Source organism: Leopardus geoffroyi, chromosome A3 (genome assembly GCF_018350155.1).
Source record: "Leopardus geoffroyi isolate Oge1 chromosome A3, O.geoffroyi_Oge1_pat1.0, whole genome shotgun sequence".
Lineage (NCBI taxonomy): Eukaryota > Metazoa > Chordata > Mammalia > Carnivora > Felidae > Leopardus > Leopardus geoffroyi.
Genome location: NC_059336.1, coordinates 67,949,263 through 67,964,500, shown reverse-complemented (window position 1 = coordinate 67,964,500; position 15,238 = coordinate 67,949,263). Strand labels below are relative to the sequence as shown.

General features: G+C 43.5%; 1 protein-coding gene across 6 annotated transcripts in view; it reads left to right on the top strand.

The window, feature by feature from the left end:
• LHCGR (luteinizing hormone/choriogonadotropin receptor) overlaps positions 1-15,238 on the top strand; it is a 117,774-nt gene that overhangs the window by 36,827 nt on the left and 65,709 nt on the right. For 4 of the 6 annotated variants that reach the window (XM_045445991.1, XM_045445992.1, XM_045445994.1 and 1 more), the window contains exons 8-10: positions 4,210-4,284; positions 8,062-8,247; positions 11,508-11,588. In XM_045445991.1, the coding sequence (XP_045301947.1) occupies positions 4,210-4,284; positions 8,062-8,247; positions 11,508-11,588 (342 nt within the window). Of the gene's footprint in view, positions 1-4,209; positions 4,285-8,061; positions 8,248-11,507; positions 11,589-12,645; positions 13,368-15,238 lie in introns of those variants that run through there. The other 2 variants (XM_045445990.1, XM_045445989.1) reach the window with 2 other exon arrangements.

Sequence of the window (15,238 nt, the reverse complement as noted above, 5' to 3'; positions counted from 1 at the left end):
TTTAACACACACAAGAATAAGGTGCAGATTGTTAAAACACAGATTCCTAGGCCCCACCTCCAGAGACTTTGCTTCACTGCAGCTAGGGTAGAGCTTGAGAATTTGTAATTTGAGCAAGCTTCCAGGAGATGCTGAGGCTGCCAAGTTGGGTAACATAAGTCTTTACAACATACTATTTATTTTAACTATACATATTAATTAAATACTCTAGTATATTGGTACCATGCTACAGAGCTTGGTGGTTATGAGAACAGATCTAAGAGTCACTAACTGGGTCTTAAACTCCAATGCCAGTATTTATCAGTTTTATCAAGAGCAAGTTTCTTAACCTATCCCAGCCACAGGGTTCTCATCCATGAAATAGAGCTATTAATAGGCTTATTTTGAGGATATCCCCACCAAAATGAAAAGGTCTGCTTTGTATCCTCAGTACTTAACACAGTGCCTAGCACAGAGTGGGTGCTCATTTATCATTTATTACATTGCACAGCTAATGAATTACAAATGAATGAATGAAGGAAAAATAATTATATTTTTATGGTCTTAGCCTGAGTCTGGCACATACCAAGTGCTCAAGAAATGATAGCTTCCTATCATGGAGAAAAATTTCCCTCATTTTCTGGTTGACTTGAATCTAATGAAGAGTTCACTCTAGCCAATTGAATCTGTTTCTGCCAAATTTAAATCAGAGGCATATCCTCTCCTGGCACAGTACTTTCAGATGCCTCATGCAGTTATTCACTCAACAAGGGTTTGCCAAGCATCAGCTATGTTTGAAGGAATATGCTACATTTGGGGTGGAAATGAAAATGAGTGAGGCCTGGTGTTTGCCCCACAGGAGCTTACGGCCTAGGAAGAAGCATTGCCAGATGGTATATAAACTGTATACTAAGTAGGAACTAAAACAGAAGGCAAAGTGTGATGCCTCCCCTGAGAGAAGGAAAGTCTTCTGGGATTTCAAAGGCAGGAAAGAAGGAAATTAGAGAAAGCCTCCTGAGAGATGTAGACTCTGAGCTGGGCCTAAGTTGGACAGGTAAAGACAGAAGGAAAATGCATCCCAAGCAGAGGACAACAAAGAGAATGGCCCAGAGGGGGAAGCATGTGTTCACAGAACAGCAAACAGTACCTTTTAGAAAGAACTAGATGTGGGTTAGGGACAAAGCAGGAAGGGCCTTAGAGGCCACAGTAAAGGATTAGGACTCTCTTTTATAGAAAATGAGAGGCCGTTGAAAGTTCTGGGATGGGAATGAAGTATGAGGGTGCTTAAAGAAGGTTCATCTGTTGGCAGAAAGGACAGTGGTTGGGGTGGGGGTTGTACAGGCTAGAGACAGATATCGGCTATCTGAATAGAGGGGGTAACTGAAGGCCTTTGTGGCTGAGGTCACCTGGATGAGGGGGCAGAGTAAGAGAACTGAATATAAAATCGGGGGACACCAAGAGAGAAGGAAGAGAAGCAGAGCAAAAGCAAACAGAGTGGGAGGAAAACCAGCAGAAAACATCCTTGGGAGGTCAGAGAAAACAGGACGTCAGTCAAGAGGGCCTTCATCAGCAGTGTCCCAGCTGCATGAGGGATGCCAAAATGGGATGTGTACCTCAAAAAGTTCAACTAGTCAAGATTCTGTATCCCCCACATCTTACTGTTGCAAGAAAGAGGAAACCAAGAACACAAATCAGTTTGCCAAGAAAACAAATCAATTTCATTCATTTATTCATTCAACAAACATTAAGCATCGCCAGTATATATTAGGCACCATGTTAGGGAGCTGGGTCTGCAATGGCAGAGTGGAAAGAGTCCTTGTCCTCATGAAGCTTCTGTTCTAGCAGAAGAGACAGACAAAAAGGCAAGTAAATAAATGAACTTACTGCAGATAGGAATATATACTATGAAGGAAATAACCCATTACTGAGATCTATGAGAGTACAGGGGCTGTCTGGCTTTAGGTTAGGTGTCCAGGGATAGCCTGGCCATGGATGTAGGCTATCCCTGGGCCATGAAACGTAGGCTGAACCCAGAAGATGACAAAGAGTGCACTATGGCAATAGTGAGGGGAAGCGTGTCATGGGAAGGGGGAACAGGATGTGCAAAGGTCCTGAAGTGGCAAAGAAAAGTAGCTGTAAGCTCCAGGAATTAAGAGGAGGCCAGTGTGGCTGGAGGGTCATCAACAATGGGAAACCAGTATGAGACAAACCTAGAGATGGAGAGCGAGCAAACCATGCAGAACTCAGGGGCAATGGAAAAGATTCTAAATTCTCTTCTAAGGGCAAGGAGGTCCCCTGAAGGATTGAAGGGGGGAGTAGGTTTCAAAACTGTCAAGCAAAATTTTCAAAGTGTACCTTCAACCCAGTTTCTGCACCTTCCTCACAAATGGGCCTGTCCAAAGTTGTTCAGAATGATGACACCAAAGCCCTACAAAGTTCTTGAATTTTCTACCTAACTAAGTTAGGACAGGGTGGAGAGACACAGCACCAAAGGGTTGCCCTCAGACGCCTCCAGGGTTCTGAGAGTCACCCCTTGTCATTCTCAGAGCACCCCACTTGTGAAAATTTTGGGTGGGGCTCGGGGGATTTCCCACTGTGCTTCAAGAGGTTATCCTGTGTGTGCTTCTCATACCTGGAAGGCTGTGTCACTTGAGAACCTGAAAGTGACCCCTAGGAAAACGTGGTAGACGAATCTGATTTGTTTTTAACCGAGTTGCATACTGCGGAGTTATCAGTACGCAGAAAGATCTTTTAATAAAACACGTGAAAAGTTCTGTCATGAAATTTGAGCAATTAATTTGACCTGGCTGACATGACGATTATTTGCTCACAGAGCCCCATTTCGATGATTTATGACCATAACAGAACATAATTAAAACAAACCAAATCAGGGAAAAGAGCCATGGAGGTTTGGGAAGGAAATTTTCTTTTGATTTAGATCTTAAACAGCAATTGACTCTGACAACCTCATCTCTTTGAAAGTAGAAATACACCCAGGGGATAGGACTGTGTGAGACTGACGGGTGCATTCTGATGGAAGGGCTGAGGATTTCTGAGGAGAACGCTTAGTAGAAGCATGTGGAAAACAGCCACCCAGGGAGTGAGATGCAGGGGGGGGGTGCAGTTTTTAAATGGCAGGCGTGATGTGGAGACATGCAGGAAGACAATGAAGAAGATGGAGAGCTAGGAGATGAACCAGGTAATTGCCTATGCCTCCTGCAAGGGAGGGGAGAGTGAGTGTTGGTCTATTTGTTTTGCCATGTAACACTGTAACAGTGATGCAGGAGAATCCTGCTATGCTTCAAATCATCACATCGACAATGGATGCATTTTCCAGAATGCCCTGAGTCACCACTCTTCTGCTGTAGAAAGAAAGTGCTCAAAAGAAGGCTGGCAAGCCTGAGCCCAGGGACCCCTCTCCCAGCTCCCTCGTCCACCCAGAGAGGGGCCTGGGCTTGGAGACACCAGCATGAGGGCCCAGAGCAGGCTGCTCAGCAGCACCAAGCTGAGCTATTCCTGAACAGTTCACCCTGAGCTGCTTGGAGCTCAAGGAACAGAAGCCTCGGGTAGCTACTGCATAGCAGCGTCTGGTCGTGCCACAGCCTTAACAGCAGTGGTCCTCAACACGCACACCTGAGGACTATCATGTACCCAACACGGAACCCCGAGTGGGGCATGCTGGGTGTAGGGCAATTTTCTGCACGGGCTGTCCTTCCTCCCCTTTCCTACCCAGTGAGAATGCATATCTGAAAGGGGTAACTTTGGACCCTACTTTTTCTTTTCAAGTAAGTATTTGCAAACTTCAGCATATTGCTATTAACCAGCTCTGAGGCCTCCAAGGTCAGGGCAGCTGAGCACCTGATACAGAGCAGGCTGCGCCTCCACCCTTCAGCCTTGAACACTGGAGCAGCACTTCCATCCCCGCCCAGCTGTGCGGTAGCAAACCTTCTCGACTCCAGAACAGGAAAGGGTGAGGACTTGAAGCTGCAGGACAAAGCGTTCTACTGAGTGAGGGGGAATCTGCAGGGGAAAGGTGGGCCCAGACACACACGCTGGCAGTTTTACAATAAGCCTGGCACCAGCATGTCTTTTCCCCTTCTTCTACAATCCCCCTTTTCCCTCTACGGCTGAGCACCGCGCAGGCAGGCTGCTCCAAACGTGCGCACACGCAGCGGTGACGGTTAACCCACAAAGCGCCAACCCCACTAAGAACACTGTCCTTCCCCACAGGGAGCTCAAGGAAAACACACACCTGGAGAAGATGCACAATGGAGCCTTCTGGGGAGCCACGGGGCCTAGCATCTTGTGAGTACAGTGGTGCTGCCTCCCCTCCCCACCCAGGTCCCCAGCCCGGTTTGTGTCAGCCTCTGCATGGGAAAGGGCTGCCGTTAACCAATAACACTAACTGGGGGCACTGAAATGACGGAAATCGATGGTCTCCGTTCTAGAGGCTCAGAGTCTGAAATCAGGGTGTCGGCAGGCTCGTTCCTTCTGAGGGCTGTGAAAACAGGATCTATTCCCGGCCTCTCTCCTTGCTGCTGGTCCTTCCTTCTGGTTGTGACAACGTAACTCCAGCCTTAACGAGGCATTCTCTGTGTGTACCTACCTGCCTGTCTCTGAATTTCCCTCCTATTATAAGGACACCAGTCATCCTGGATCAGGGCCCATCCCAATGACCTCATTTTAACACGATTACCTCCGTGAAGATTTCATTTCCAAATAAGGTCACATTCTGAAATACTGGGGCATTAGGACTTCCACGTGAATTTGGGGGAGACACAATTCAGTGTGTAATACCAAGTATGGAGGTCCACCTCATGTGCTAGCACAGGGAAGGCTGCCCACCTGGCATCCACTCATGGGCATCCAAGGCCAGAGATCAGACTTTCCCGTGGCACTTGTCCAAACAGAGCTGAGCTACTGTGCATCAGGCTCCCTGAGGAGGCAAACAACAGAACCAAGTTTCCTCAACTCTTGGTAGTTTCATGTGAGGACATGCGAGAAAGTGTAAAGGAACAGGAAACTGAATCAAGAGTCTCCTGACAAAGCCTTGGAAATCCTGAATATCCCATAGGAAACAACTGTAGCTGTAGTCAGGCTTCGAGGAAAAGGACAACAGGGTTCCAGAGGCTCTGCAGCTCTAACCTGGGGTGACCTCATCTTTCTTCCACAGAGGTGCCAGGCCCTTTACTGCCTACTCTAGTATGCTGTTACTCATTCACTCAACAAACACTGATTGAACACATCCCGTTTACCAGGCAACATGCCGGAGAGACTGGTGAGCATAAATAGCTCTGGTCCCTGCCTTTAAAGAGATTAGAGTCACCGAGGGGAGACAGCAATAAATAGGCAAACAAGCGGGTGATTTTGAAATTAGGAAAGTGCTAGAAGGAGAGTGAACAGTGTAATCCAGTTCATTTGCTTGCTTATTCATTCAGTCATTCATCCATTCATTTACCCCATAACGATTTTATAAGTCCCTACTGTGTGCTAGGTACTGGATTAGGCAGAGAGAGAGAAACAGAGCGTAAGAAAAAGATGTCTGCCTTCCTTCACAGAATGGGGGAAGACAGACGAGGATCAAATAAGTAAATAGATTATGTAGTATGCAGATGTAGGCGCTGGTTGTGAGGGAGAAAAATTCAGTTGGCTGAAGGAGGAGTTCTAGGGAGAGAGAGTTACCATTTTCAAAAGGATGGTCAGGGAAGACTAACCTGAAAAGTGTCATTTAAGCAAACACCTGAAATAAGTGAGGGAGCAAATTATGTAGGTATTGACAGGAGGGGCATTCTAGGTAGAGGGAAGGGCAAAGCAAAGGCCCAGAGGCAGGAACTTGCCTTGTGTAATGGAAGAAAAGAAAGGGGGCCAGTGTGGCAGAGCAAGCAAAGAGGAGAGTTCTAGAACATAAGGACAGAGAGGTGGCAGACAGCTGGGTCGTGAAGGGCCTTGTGACCATTATAAGGACTTCACCTGTGTTCTGAGATGACATGAGGCGTTACAGTTTTGATCAGGGGAAGGAATGAACCAACCCAGTAATTCTTAATCCTCGAGCTCCTACCAGTATCAACTCATGATTTTGTCTACTTTCCAACTCCCACCATTATTAATCCCAACTCTATTTCTTAGTTCTTGCCCCTATCAACTCCTAAATACTTCTTAACCCTTATTTGCTACTAACTCTTGACTCTGCTTCCTACCCTGCCACTGTCAACCTCTGTGCTACTTCCTAACCCCCACTACGGTCAACCCCAGACAGCATCCAGTTCCTAGCCCACAGCACTGTCAACCCCTGACTTCACCTAATCCCCAGCTCCTGCCAGTATCCATTCTGACTCCACTTCTTAATTCCTGCAACCATCAACCCTTGACTCTGTTTACTTCCTAATTCCTGCCACAAAAACTCCAGACCTTCGCAATTTCCTAACTTCCATCACTCTCAATCCTCACTCTCTCTCTACTCAACCTCATATTTTTGCTTCCACTACCTCATGGCTCATGCCAAGTGTTTTCTCTCCTGTGTCTCAGCTTCTGCCACCCTACCGCACAGGTCCTGTATGTCTCATGTTCAAAGTACACCAGACTCATAATCGTACAGGTTGGTTGAAGACTTTGCAGTCTAGCACACCCTGTAGGCAGAGCTCTTAGAGCAGGCTGGCTACCAACCCAGCCACTAGATAGCCAAAGAGAGTTGCCTCTGGGTCAGACACAGTATATGATGAAGTCAGTGTGGTCATAAGACACCCTGCCTGCTAGTCTTTGCCTGAAGAGCTGCTTGGTCCACCTGCTTAGAAATAACTGCGAGTACTGGAGACACCGGCCCTGTCTTGGCCAGAACAGTTGGACCAGACCTAGTCTTATTTCATTAAGCAGCTGTTCTCATTACACCCTTAGAATGTAAGTGGTGTCTAGGAGAGTTCCTTCCACCCACAACCCAAAAATACTTCCCCACTGGTCTTCTACTGAGACTGAAAATATATTATCAGAAATTTTACTCCTCCATGATAAGACCTTGCCTTTTCTACAATCCTAATTTAAAATATATACCCCCCTCAAAAAAAAAACCCATCAGACACGCACAAGTTGTGTGCTGTATCCCTAACACATCCAGGGTAACTCTATAAAGCAGGATGAGAACACTGGTTACCTAAATCAACGAGGACACAAAAGCAGCAGTAATCTGAAGCCCCTGAGGTAAATTCTGCTGTCTTAACTGTTCCACCAAAGGCCCACACTAGCCATCGCTCCATGTTGTCAAGTTCATCTATCAGTCATCTACTGATCCCCTCCCATGTGCTGGGCACGAAGCATTGGGACAATTTTCTGAGGGGGACTGTGCTGCTGGAAAAGTTTCATGGGGGCATCAGCAGCAACCACTTAGGAGATGGGTAGGATTTCAAAATTTCCACGGACTCTTCTTCCTCTTCACATTTACCTTGTTCTCAGACATTCTCTCAAGTCTAGAAAAGCCAAAAAGTTTGGGACCTTGTTTACAAAACCTAAGCTTTCCACACAGTTCTGCTTGCCCGGCCAAGTGCTTGCTTGCTTGCTTTGGACTGGTGAATCCAGTTTGCCTTTAGAGAAGGTGCAGTCTGCATCCCAGGCAGATGACAGCTAAGGCCATAAGCAGCTCCTAGCAGTATAAGCAATCTGTGCTTCATGAAAACCTACCCTGTGGGGCTTGAACAAAGACGGAGGCATCTGAAGCCCTGAGTATTTCCCCCTGGGATACAGCACAAAAGCTGATGTCACTGCATGTGTCTACTGTCTCACAAAGCAAGTAGTTATTTCATGCCTGCTAAGTGGAGAGAGGGAGGAAGGAAGGGGGGTGGGGGAGAAATGCTAATGAATGCATGACAGGTGTAAGGAGTTACACTCAACCTTGAAAGGAATAATGGAATGCATATGAGGAAAAAAACGCAGCATAGATTTTGAATTTTTATCTTAATGAGAGTAACTGAATGGAGAATTAGGGGGAAGGCAAGATGGAGAAAAGATTCCTCAGAACCTAGAACATTACTATTGCTGAGAGGAGGTTTCATCCTATACAGTAAACAAAAAGGCTTGCTCCTTTCTATTTTTCAGGGATATTTCATCCACCAAATTGCAAGCCCTGCCTAGCTATGGGCTGGAGTCCATCCATACACTCATTGCCACATCATCCTATTCTCTAAAAAAACTGCCATCAAGGGAAAAATTCACCAACCTCCTGGATGCCACACTGACTTACCCCAGCCACTGCTGTGCTTTTAGAAACTTGCCAACAAAAGAGTAAGTAAAAAAAGAAAAAAAAAAGGTAGTGCCTGCCAACCTGTGGCAGAAACAAATTTCAAAACAGTCAACTGGTCGACAGCTTCCTGCCCCTTCACTCCCTGCTCTAGATCAGCTCCAAAGCCATGGGGTCACTTTCAGAGACACAAGAAGAAAATGAGCCATCCTGTTTCTTCCCGAAAACTGATTCCAGTCAATTCACCCTGCAGCTACAAGACCTTTGTAGCCTATTCCAGAATAACTGAATTATAATAACCTTAAATTAGGCTATAATTGCAGTTGCAAAATGGAGTATGAAACTGACATCTTAAAGATCAATTAGCTCTAATCCTTATCAGAGAGCATCATTTTTAAAGAAGGAGGGAAGTAGGCTCAAGAGAGTAAATTTTACCTAATGTCTAAATTCTTAATAATAAAAAAAATGGACACAAAACTCTACAGAGGCTTTTTTTTAAGCTATTTCTCTCCCAGCAAGAAGACCATCTTTCATTTCAGAACAGAATTCTTGCTCTCTAAGGATTAGCTCAGTGCCTGAACAAAAAGGGCACAAGCTCCTGGCTGATTTGAGTCCAGTGGGGGGCATCTTACTGATTCCACTGATACATTTCAATCCAGAATGGAATGACAGGGTGTGCAGGATTTCATTCTTTTCTTAAAGATTGTTTTCCAGAATTTTTTTTTTTTTTACTAAGATGCATAATAAGAAATACCTCTTTTTACGCTGCAAACCAGTACACGTCACATAGGTAACAAATAAAACAATACTTAACTTTTTTACACGTGTGATACACACAGATTTTTCTTATCTATTTTACTCTACTTTATTTCATGTTTGTTTGTGTTTTTAATGCTAGTCTTGTGCACTTTATTGTTTATACGACCCACCAATGGGTCACAACTCACTGTTGGAAAAACATCTGCCCTAAAGTGTTATTACACAGCCTAAGAAGATATTCTCAATTAATTAGATGAGGCACTGGAAGAGCGACACTAGGATGCTGCTGTTTTTGTGTGGAATCAACCTATTTATAATAAATCAACCAACAACATATTACTGTACATCTACTTTGTGCCTTGCAGAGGTATGTGAAGCTAGATCTGAAGCTTTTGATGTAACCAAGAAGACAAAGTACTCGGAGGGCCATGCATCATTAACTGAGCTTCAAAAAAATATTAATTGAGCACTTATCTAGTTCCAGACATTGTGCAAAAGTCTGAAGATACAAAAATAACTAAGAGCTCATTCCACCCGGGAAAATCACAAACAGCTGTGTGGTGGTAACACACAAGAGAGCCGATGTTTAAGTACAATATAGCAAATGTAATGGTAGAGCTGAGAACATAACAGAATACTCTGGGAGCACAAAGGAAGGGTTTCTAAACAGCAACAGAACTTACAGAAGACTTCCTGAGGAAACGACTTCCACTGAGTTTTGGAGAAGGGCTAAGAGGTGGCTAGGCAGGTGTGGGTAAAACCATGCTGAGAAAACAAGATAGCTCATGTGAAAGCACAAAGGCAAGAGACAAAGGATGGAAATCCCTCAGAAAAACTGGAACAAGATGACTTATGGGTACATGGAGGACACAGAGAGAGACAGGTTGTGATGGGCTCTGAGTGCTGGGCCAGGCTGTTCAGAGGATGGGGAACCACTGACGAATTCAAAGCAAAATTACTCAGATTTGCTTTTGTCAAATAACACTCCAGCAGCTCTGGAGGATGGCTTGGAGGTGAGCAAAGCTGGTGAGAGACCGATTAGGAGAACAATACAGACCCTGGTTTATGATAAGGCTGATTCTGGACACCTCAAATTTTGTGGCAAAGAGGGCACATCCCTTCTGAAATTACTGGCATATAAAAAAGCTAGTTCAGGGCTTTTTATTCTAGTACATGAAAGAGACTACCTCTGGGTAAAAAAGGTGGGGAGAGGATTATGCAGTTGTAGGCCAGTATCAAAGTGAGACAGGAATACAGTCACACAGAGGTTGTCTTGATTGGGATTACAAGCTTTAAGTGACTCCCTCTATATCCCTAAAGCTCGAAACCTTGGATGCTAGGGAGATGGGACAGCCTGAAGCTGGGCCAGTGGAATGTTTATGTAAACTCTAAGTCACCCCCCTGCCCTGCAGCTGCTGAGCCTGGATAACACACACAGCTGCCTGGGCAGATGGTTCCAAAGACCTCCTTGGTATCTATGATTAAAATTTTTAAAAAGAGTAGATGGAACTCAGTGCTATGAACTGAAGGCTAAGAACAACCACATTTCCTGTTAACTATAGATTGGTTCACACACAGTATCTCTAGGTATCAGATACAGAGCCAGCATCAAAACACACACACACACACACACACACACACACACACACACACTTTGTCCAAATTTGAGGATTTATAAGGCTGACTCAAAATAACAAGCTGATTAATTTTTGAAAGTGAGTCCAGTAGGTCAAATAGTTCTGCTATATTATCCACCTTCCTGCTTTGCATACAAAGTTGTTTGTATAAGGAATTATCTTGTTAATGCTGGAGAAGAATAACATAGAAATTTCTAATTTCGACTGCCTCATTTCTCCTTCCTCCTTAGGAAAGGTTGGGTTTCTCACCACCTTCTCTCCTTCCCTCTATTTCTTCATCCAGTTTTCCTTTGTGCCTCCCTTTGGTTTCACCTTAGGAATATAATAAGTATAGGCCCCTTTTAATTTATTGATACTTCTTCCCTTTCCATTAGGCTAAGCTTCTTGCAATGATGGAGGAGTAGAGAACACCCACATATATTTCTGCACATAAGGAAACAAAGCAGAAAATTCACATCATCATGTCAGGTCCAGTATCTTCAAATCCTCACAGAAAATATTTCCCAGTTACAATTCAAAGCCATGAATTCTGAATGGCTATTTGTTCATCACGAGCAATGTGGTAAGGAGAGTGGGGAGGAGCAAACCCTCATATACCATAAGGGTAGTTTTTAATAAGCATCGAAAAATCTGTGATTCAATATGACCAATTTAAGTTTTTTCATCTCTGGAGCCCACACAAAACACTTAGCATTCAGAAGCATTTTATCTAAGCTGGAAGCCCTCTAATGACAATGCCAAAGCCTTCCCTCTTTCCCGGGAAAATGTTTCAGTCAGGACAATGGTGCAGAACACGACTGGCGTAATGGGCAAAGAATTTGGATGAACAAAGCATAAATAGACATGATCATGTTTAGTTTAAAGACCAAAGGCTCAACTGCTTTTTTTCAAAACCTCTTTTCTTTCAGGCAGAATTTTTCATTTTCCATTTTTGAAAACTTTTCCAAACAATGTGAAAGCACAGCAAGGAGACCAAATAATGAAACACTGTAAGTATTTGCATGCAAAGAAACTCAGGAAACCATGTCTCGTTCTGTGTGCACCTTATTATTATCAGTGCCAATGCTTTTCTTTTGATAAAAGTCTTCATTGGAGGGATGTTTGCAAAGCACTTTTTAATAGATTTAAATGGGAATTTTTTCTTTACAAGTGGCATCCAGTTGAACAGACATTTAACTGTTTAAAAAAAAAAACTCTTTAAAAAATGTATCTACACATTCATTCTATAATTAAATTCTCCAAAGAAATTAAAATTTTTATTTGCAGGTGTTTTGAGGTCACTTAGGGCTTGTTAAAATGACTTCATTTAAAAAAAATGACTTCATTTTTAGGAATTTTCACTAGTCAGTGGTCAGCATTCCACAAAGATTAACTGATTGCAAACACGGCTTCTAGAAGCAGTCACTTCCCTTCAAAGAGATTCAGGCCACCTTGACTACTATGCTCTGGAGCTTAAAATTATTCAACCTCAATGCTATCACTAACATACACTGGATGGGAGATCCGTTTCTATTCTACTGACTGACTTTTTTAACATTTTTCCTGGCTGCCTTGGCATTTCACCTACCTTCAAATGTAAAAGATCATGCCTCAAAAGATACTCCCAGCGTCCCTAGGCCACATTTGCTGTGATTTAGAAGTTTTATTATTCCCCCCATGTGTCCTTCAGGCTACAAAACCTGATACCCTTCTAAAACACCTTGCCATTCTCCATTCCCTCTTCTACATCTTTTTTCTTTTCTCTTGTTTTTTTTCCCTATCAATCTGCAAGTTATGTAGAGGCAGCAGGGTGGTATGTTGGAAGGACCTTGGGCTTTGGGGCTTCTCAAAGTTGGATGTGAATCCTTGGCAGTAATGTTCCTGTAACACTGGGTATCCGTGGACAATAATTACCTTTTTTGAGACATTTTCCCTCATCTGCAAGGGACAGCAGAAATATCATTTGGCTTTCAGAGCCATAAAAGTGAAGAGAGTTGTTACAAAATGCAACAGCATCTGGGGTACATTAGAAATACCATACTCTGTATCCTTTTTTCTTTCATTTAGGTCCAACACCAACTGTCCTCCAGTGTTCTTTTTCCTCACCCTCCCTGCTCTTGTCTGGATGGTCTGTCGGTCACCTTCCATTAACTCTTTTGCAACCTGTGGCTTTTCCCTCATCAACAGGAAACACTTCTGGCTGGAGTCACTGGTAGCCTCAAGGGGTAGTTTTGGGGACAAGAGACGTTAGCCCACTCTCAATCATCCTCATCAGCCCCACCCCAAGCCTTCCCAAAGAAGTCTGGAGTTTCCTATGCTAACACTGCTGTAAAACAAATCCCCTAATGTCCAGCATCCCCAAAACTATGTGAAATTAGTACATAAACTCTAGGTAAAAAGAGTGTGCTCCCTGTGAAATCCCCTTGACCCCTTTCCCACCACAATGCTATTCCTAAGCCCCTGGAGGTGAGAAATTCTAGAGCCAGTCACTAAGCCCTACCTACTCTCCCCAAGGTATCATTGTCCTTGCTGTTATTTATGGCTGGTCCCTTTGTTCTCCTACAGTCCCCGTCTTTCCTCCTGTCTTTGTTCATTGGAACTGGAGTGGCCCCTCCTTCCTCTGACTCAGTGTTGTAGGCCTATTCAAGTCCATTCAGACCCTTCAGTACTGAAGACAGCTCCCTGCCGGGTTTTGTCAATAAGCATGAGGCTCCCCTCAGGAGCTGTCCCAGGACACAAACCTAAGTAGCAGGTAGGTATTTGGTCTGAAGGCAAATCACCAAGGAGAAAAATTGCTAGACATATGCTCAGTAGGGCAAAAAAAAAAAAAAAAAAAAAAAAAAGAAAGAAAAGAAAAAGAAAAAAAGAAAGGACAAAGGACCAGAGGAGTGAGACAAGGAACACATTTGACCTCTTACTGATAGAAATTTATTCAGAAATCATGGCAGAATTTTTTGAAGCTTTGAATTAGTGCTTCTGAAGTAGTTTTACTGGTAGCAGCTAAAGTAGTTTTGATAAGGGGAAAGCAGCAAAGGAAATAAGGCAGAAATAGTTGGAAAGTTTTCACCTGATTTAATAAAGGCTATTATTTTGGAGGAATCCTCCAGGGAACTTGCTTAAAACACAAGTTCCTGGGCTCTGTCCCTAGAGAAGTTGATCCAGGGTTTGTAGTAAAGCCAGGAATCTGCACTTTAACAAAACAGCCTGGTGATTCTGATGGAAGTGGTCCAAGGACCACACTTTGAAAAGCACTGACAGAGACAGTGACGTATAGGAAAGGCCATACACTACGGACATGAAGACCTACTGATGCCACTAGAGCCTAGTGCTGAGGGACCTTGAGCTAATCACTTGCCTTCTTTAATCTTAGTTTCCTTACCAATAAAATGAGGGGTTCGGTGAGATGTCTTTAAGAACAATTCTAATACTGGGGTGCCTGGGTGGCTTAGTCAGTTAAGTGTCCGACTTTGGCTCAGGTCATGATCTCACGGTTCATGGGTTCGAGCCCCGCATTGGACTCTGTGCTGACAGTTTGGAGCCTAGAGCCTGGAGCCTGCTTCGGATTCTGTGTCTCCCTCTCAGTCTTCCCCTCTTCGCTTGTGCTCTGTGTCTCTCAAAAATTATTAAAATTTTCTTAAAAAGAACTTTTCTAATGCTAAGAAATAACCTATTTCCTTACATCATTCTTTATAACCACCACATCGTTTTAAATATTAAAAAAACAGATATTCTTTTAATGGGCATGAGGACAAATGTACCCATATTTAGTAATAAAGCAGGTGAGTTTCCTGTGCAATGTTCTGTACATAGCAACAATCCTTTGCTAGTTCCAAAGTGGTTTCTAAGAATTTCTAGCATCATCTTGGAGTCCCAGATCATGGATTTCTTTTTATTCTTTTTTTAATCTATGTTATTTCCCTTCAGTAATTGTACTGCTCAAATATGTCATTTCATCCACTCACTGAACTAGGTTCACACTTTCCTGTTCAGAACAGGAGTAGCTAAGTTTTGAGAGTAGAGAAAAATACTCTTTTAATGTATGAGGGACCCTAAGGTAAAATACTATTTGTAATGGCCCTGACAGAAAAATTATGCCCATTTCTCTAGCTAGCAAGATTATATTAGCAGACTGTGAGCAAAGAGGAAATTTGTTGAGCCTACATGCATCATACTGTACACACTCATTGTCCCTGTATCTTTTCAATTCCTCTCAGGGCCAGGATCACCCTGGTTTATTCACTCCACAAGCATTTATTGGATAGTCTGAGCCAAAACTGTGTGAGGCACTGAGAGTTCAGAAATAAATAAGACCTAGTACCCTGCCTTCCAAGCTATCAAAGAATAGCTTCACAGACTATTAAAGAAGCCACCCATCATGACACGACGGCAGTACGGTTTGATAATTACAATAGAACTTAAGTGCAGCCATGGCAGAGAGAAGGGGTGATAAACTCCTTAGGGGTGTGAAATCAAGAAAGGCTTCACAGAGGGGCTTACCTTTAAGAATAAGAAGGAATTCACCAGAGATGAGGAGAAGGCAAGAAGAAGAAAAAGCACATACAAAGACAGAAGGATGAAAGAGTAGATTCTGAGAGCCACAGTCATTTCATGTAACCAAAGGGAAGATTGCACAAGCAATCTGCAAAAGATAATTATAAGA